A 6459-nucleotide genomic window follows, 5' to 3' on the forward strand; every position below is an offset into this window, starting at 1 on the left:
GCATTATATTTATTTACGTGTGCACATGCATGTATGAGCACATGTGGGAATTCCGAGGACAACCTGTACAGATTCAGTTCTCTCCTTCTACTATATGGGCCCTGGGGGTTCGACTCAGGTCATCTGGCTTGGCAGCAAGTGCTTTTAAACTGCTGAGCCTCCTTGACAGCCCACAAATTGTCTCTTTCTTAAAATTAGAAATGCGGTGGGTGACTTTATACCTCCATAGAAGAAGGATCTCTTTGGTGCATTTCTTTGGGATAGGAAGACTGTGATGTATCTCTGGATATGGGATGGATGGTCTCAAGTATCAGAGCTATAGAGTGTGCCTGTGCACCCAGCTATTGCGTGGGAATCAAGATTCACTGGACTCAGTACAGGTTACGTGAAGTTTCTCTGGGGAGAGTGCACTTACACAAGAAGCAGGTAAAGGCTGCAGATTCCAGCTCCAAGGATCCACCCAGGCTGTCCTCTGTGACCCGACTGAAAGCATGAGAGTGCGCTGGGGTCCGGGACCCCAGATCTAGTCCTGCCCTCCTTCACATCAGCACCTGTGAGCACACCCAAACAGTCGTGGTCAGTGCTACAGGTGTGGGCAGGATGGATATCTCACTACACCAAGCTAACCAGTATTTGGCAAGGATAAAACTGTTATGGGCTCCTGAGACAAAGAAGTCCCACAGACGGAATTGTACTGCAAGTCATATGACAATGTGTTGTTTTGATTGGTGGATACAGAGAAGTACTGCAGTCTGAGAATTTCCTTCACGGATAACAAACAAGGCATTGGCATTTGTGTGTTGTAGAGAGGGCACGAGGTCAGGTACAGGGGGGACCTCTGACCCCTAACCTATGAACCACACCTCCAACTTCCGCTGACTCCCATGGAAGAGAAGGTTGAAAAGGACTCTGGGGAAGGCGGGCCGGGGGGGGGGCTGTGGAATGACACGGGACAGAATGTCTCATCTTGACCCAGCTGCCTGGGCACTTGTTTTGGTCTGAGAACAACAAACACAACACTCTTCTCACCATGTTTTCTGGGTCCACGTTCCGCAGGTCTTCTATCAGGGCGAAAAGTCGTTCTCTGGCCTCATTGAGCATGCGCGTGCTGGCCTCTGTGTCTGCCGGTAGAATTTGCAGGAATTTCTCCATGACAAACAGCGCCAGGATCTGGTCCACAGACCGCATCTGTGGCTTCAGCCATTGACAGCAAAGCTCCCAGAGCTTGCAGAAGGCTTCTCGAGGCCCAGCTGCTTCTTCATACTGGAACTGACTGAAGCGCCGGTAGGAGGCTTCCCAGGCTGTGTCATTCCTTTGAGGCTGAGGGTCATGGTGGCACAAAGAGGGGGCCTGCATGGTAGATTTTTGGGTGCAGCTGTTGTGCCGCTGGACTGACTGCTTACAGCTTGCCTTGGGCCTGAGGTCTCAGGTCTCAGCTGTTTTTCTGGGTTGTCAACAGGGAAGTCACCTGCAACACAGGAGGGGACTCCATGAGAAAGGAGACACAGCACTGGTGACAAGACGGTGTGATCTCTGCCCTTCAGCTTTTCAGAACCTAACAAAAGGTGCCCACTCTTCTCAGAAACATGAACATACGTGTTCGACTCTGCACCCAGCTGCCAAAAGCTTTACCGAGAGTCCACCCCCTGCACAGACTCCCTGGGCCTGTCCTTTCCTTAGGTTACCCATTGACCCCATGTGGCTACTGAAGTGGGCTTTAGTGGAAGTTGGAGGCTCTGTTCCTAGCCACATTCTACCTGCTCCAATGGGCATCGGTGAAGATTCCTCCCTACCTGCTGTTGGGCAGCTAAGCTGAAGTGTTCCCATGGACCATGGGCTGGGATGCCCTCCTCAAGAAGTTGAGACCTCTAGCCTCACTCCTGGTGAAATAACATTAATCTTGTGTTTCTGGATTCAGGGATACACCAAATAGCTGGGAGAGGAACACCTACAATCCCCCTGAATTGTAGCACAAAAAATAAAAGACTTAGGAATTGATATTGGGGTTCAAGCTTCAAGCTGAAGATAAGAAAAGCAAAGCAGCCACGACAGTAGATTCTACCTCTACCTAGCTGAAATAACAATCCTGTCCCCACGAATCCTCAGAGGTAAAAGGCTCTTCTCATTGTTACTGAAGAGAATCAATCTCCACATGAGACCCTTTGCTTTTTATGCCTTCCTAGTGCTGGGATTAAAGGTGTGTTATCCCAAGCTGGGATCATCTTTGTTCGAGCTGATTCTCTATAGGACTGGATCAATTTTGTATAGCCAGTATGGCCTTAAACTGACAGAGATCCGTCTACCTCCTAATCTGAGCCTTGGGACTAAGGATGTGTACTACCCTTAGCTCTCTGGCTACTGGAATTAAAGGTGTGTATCACCACTGTCTGACCTCTGTAGCTTGTGGCTGACTTTTTTCTGAACCTCAGTCAAGCTTTAATAAATCATAAATAATACATCACTACACTGAACAACCCTTAAAATTCTCTCCAGTCTTGAGTCCCCCTTAATAGCCTTCCCTCTGAGAGGCCTATGTTGGAGCTGTGCTCTGTAAAGACAGCCAATTCTGACTCCTCATTCTTCTCATCACAGGCTGCTGTGAATCCCATGACTTCCTCTAGTGCCTACTCGTGCAGTAGCCTTCTGTCCTAGTTAGCTCAGTGATAGAATGCTTGATACGCATGCACAAGGCCCTGGCTTCCATCTCTAGCAACACACACGCACACGCACACGCACACGCACACGCACACGCACACACACACACGCAAGCACGCCAAAGAAATCTCTCTCTCTCTCTCTCTCTCTCTCTCTCTCTCTCTCTCTCTCTCTCTCTCTCTCTCCGTTTCCTACCCAATCTACCAAAATTTATACTATGACTGAATATCAACCTCTACTAAGTGAGAATATGAATTTCAGTGCCAGACTGGATAATCTAGGTATGTCTAGGTATGATAAACTGCTGGCTATGTGATCATGATATCCAATGTTGCCATTTGTAACATGTCATTTACTATGAATTCTCTTTCATAAAATGTCCCAAGTCCTACTGGTGTAATGTTCAGGAAGCGGTCTCCTGTGCCAATTCATTCAAGGGTATCTCTCACTTTCTCTTCTAGAAGACTCAGTGTGGCTGGATTTATGTTGAGATCTTTGATCCATTTGCACTTAAGTTTTGTGCATGGTGACAGATATGGATCTATCTGCAATCTTCTGCATGTCCGCATCCAGTTGTGCCAGCACCATTTGTTGAAGATGCTATCTTTTTTCCATTGTATAGATTTAGCATCTTTGTAAAAAATAAAGTGTTCGTAGATGCGGGTTAATATCAGGGTTTTCAATTCAATTGCATTGGTCTATCTGCCTATTTTTGTGCTGTTTTCGGAACTATGGTTAGGTAGAATCAACATAGTAAAAATGGCAGTCTTGCCAAAAGTAATCTACAGATTCAATGCAATCCCCATCAAAATCCCAACACAGTTCTTCACAGACCTTGAAAGAACAATACTCAACTTTATATGGAAAAACAAAACAAAACAAACAAAAAAAAAACTCAGGATAGCCAAAACAACTCTGTACAATAAAGGATCTTCTGGAAGCATCACCATCCCTGACTTCAAGCTCTATTTTAGAGGCTAAAGGGTGGTGGGTGGACATGAAAGGACTGGGAAATGAGTGGTATTGGGGTGCATGATATGAAATCTCCAAGCTGGGGGCAAGTATCCAAATGCCTGAGACTTACAGGGCCATCTGTAAGTCATATCTGTATATCTTATCTGCCCGTGACTCCTTATAATTTCTTCCAGTCTTTTCATGTCCACCCTCCAACCTTTAGCCTCCCCCCAAAAAAATAAGAAAAGAAAAACCCACTTTGCTTCATCCTGCCCACTTCTGCTTCTCTGTCACATAATTGTTTGTTGTAGTGGCATGGGAGCTGCGATGTGTCACACAGTATACCCTTTTGCCCAAGCAGTTTTACTTGCAAATGTTCATTGCAGCGAAATGTTGCTCTGCTTCAAGGACTCTGGCTTCTGCTACACCATCAATACTGGACCCTCACCAAAATGCCCCCGAATATCCTGCTGTTACCCAGAGATAGGGAGATCCTGAGGCTGTGGTTTGGAAGGACCGTCCCTTCACACACTCCAGCAGGTTGTCGATGGGGTATATGTTGGGGTGGGAGAACTCAAAACCCTGACTATGGAGCTGGGTGGTATCTGAGTTAGTCAGCCTGGAACCCGTCTCCAGTTGAGCGACAGGGCCATCTATCCCATGCCCAGACTTCCAGAGCCAGTTCTCCAGTCCCATACTACTGAGGCCAGCTTTCCCATGATGGTGAGGCCAGATTTCCCATGGGGGCAGGGCTGACTTTCTAGCTGTGACTGCCGGTGACGGTAGGGAAATTTGTCATTTTTTAAAAAAATTGTTTTATTTGCTGTTTATTTTATATCCTGACCACAGTTTCCCCTCCCTCCTCTCCTCCCAGTCCCTCCCCTACCTCCTCTCTGCCTCCCATCCACTCCTCCTCCGTTTCTATTCAGAAAAGGGATGGCCTCCAATGGATATCAATAAAACAAGGTATATCAAGTTGAAGTAAGACTAAGCATATCCCCTCATATTAAAGCTGGACAAGGCAACCCAGTATAAGTGGTAGGGTCCCAAAAATTGGCAAAAGAGTCTGGGACAGCCCTTCCTTTCACTGTTAGGAGTCCCACAAGAAGAGCAAGCTACACAGCTTTAACACATATGAAGACGGTCTAGGTCAGTCCTACGCAGGCTCCGTGGTTGTCGGTTCAGTCTCTGTGAGCCCTATAAGCCCAGACCGGTTAGTTGATTCTGTAGATTTTCCTGTGGTGTTCTTGACCCCTCTAGCTCCTACAGTCTTTCCTCCCCCTCTTCTGCAGGATTCCCTGAGCTCTGCCTAATGTTTGGCTGTGGGTCTCTACGTCTGTTTCTAGCAGTTGCTGGATGAAGCCTCTCTGATGACAATTGGACTAGGCACCAATCTATGAGTATAGTGGCCAACAAGGGGTGGGACCAGCTCTCCCAGGGCCATTAAAGGATGGGGAATTGTCATTTACTTCTTTCTTTCTTTTTTTTTTTTTTGGGGGGGGGTTCGAGACAGAGTTTCAAGGCTGTCCTGGAACTAGGTCTTGTAGACCAGGCTGGCTTCGAACTCACAGAGATCCACCTGCCCCTGCCTCCCAAGTGCTGGGATTAAAGGTGTGCACCACCAACGCCCCGTGGAATTGTCATTTCTCGATTCCCAATTTCTTACAGAATTCCCATTCTGAATTTCTCAGCGTATGATTTGTTTAAAACACCTGCATAGAGCTTTTTGAACAGGAGTCATTGCACCGGTGCTCACAGTTATGGGCTCTATGTGCTTCAGTCAAAGGAATCATTCCCATGCATTGAGATCTGAATAGGTTTGCTTAACATGACACAACTAATGCCATGACACTTCTCTGGGAATAATGAGCAACTCTAGATGGCGAGTGTTCTAAGATCCTAACCTAGCTCTGATTTGCTCTCACCAGTGCCCTTTCACCAGGGCAGTCAGTTGGGGTTTTACAGTGAGATACAGTGGACATCTCTCTAAAATGTCTAGTGAGGAGAGTTTTGAATGGCTGTGTGCTGCAGAGTTATGCATACACAATTACTTTTCAGACTAGTAGTGGAAGAGACATGGTGTGCAATGCAACCTCCCCATCCTCATTGCAACTGAGATCTCACAGGAGGAATATCAAGATGGATACAATATCCTGCCCAATGTAACCCAAGAAAGCCAAGTCAAGAAATACACAATGAACCAAAAGGAGTTGCAATGAAGTCAGTTTAATGGATCAAACATTAGAGTGTCTTGCGATTTTGTTTCCTTTTAAAACAAATAGTCGTACATGAACATTAATTTTGGCAAAGACCACTCTACTCTGGGCAGGTACTTATGTTATGGTCCAAACCCATTCAAATAAATCCATATCATTTCTGGGCCTCCCCAGCTGCCTGTCAATCAAATAGATCAGGATATTGTTGGAGGGCTTTCGGCCTTTTAACTCCCTGGATGCAACTGGCTCCATGTTGGATTCTGATGAGCTGGGACTGGCTTCCGATGAGCTGGGACTGGCTTCCAATGAGCTGGGACTGGCTTCAGGCTTTTCTTTATCCATGACTGGTATTATCCAATGGCCTTGGGATCACGAAGAAAGCCTGAAAATATAAAGCCACATAATCCAGTAAACACAGAGGCCTCTTTATTACTGCCACATACCTGTTTTTGTCTGTCTGTCTCTCTCGCACATTGTAGTCAAATAAGGTTGCTTTGAGACACAGTTTGATCTGCAGTGGCCATCATATTATATTATACATTATCATATCTCACATGATCATATCTTTTATCTTGTCATATCTATTTTTGGAAGCTCTGTTCTGTACTATTAAAACATTTTTTAATTCCTGTTT

The 6459-nt window shown here is 46.2% G+C and overlaps 1 protein-coding gene across 1 annotated transcript; it reads right to left on the minus strand.

Annotated features, from left to right (window-relative positions):
• Positions 1-5873: 5873 nt before the first annotated feature.
• Positions 5874-6167, minus strand: LOC113837586 (embryonic testis differentiation protein-like). Its single transcript, XM_035450145.1, has one exon. It carries the CDS (start codon positions 6165-6167, stop codon positions 5943-5945), a length of 225 nt encoding a protein of 74 aa, XP_035306036.1. The 3' UTR covers positions 5874-5942.
• Positions 6168-6459: the final 292 nt, after the last annotated feature.

The sequence above is a fragment of the Cricetulus griseus genome, chromosome X (genome assembly GCF_003668045.3).
Source record: "Cricetulus griseus strain 17A/GY chromosome X, alternate assembly CriGri-PICRH-1.0, whole genome shotgun sequence".
Lineage (NCBI taxonomy): Eukaryota > Metazoa > Chordata > Mammalia > Rodentia > Cricetidae > Cricetulus > Cricetulus griseus.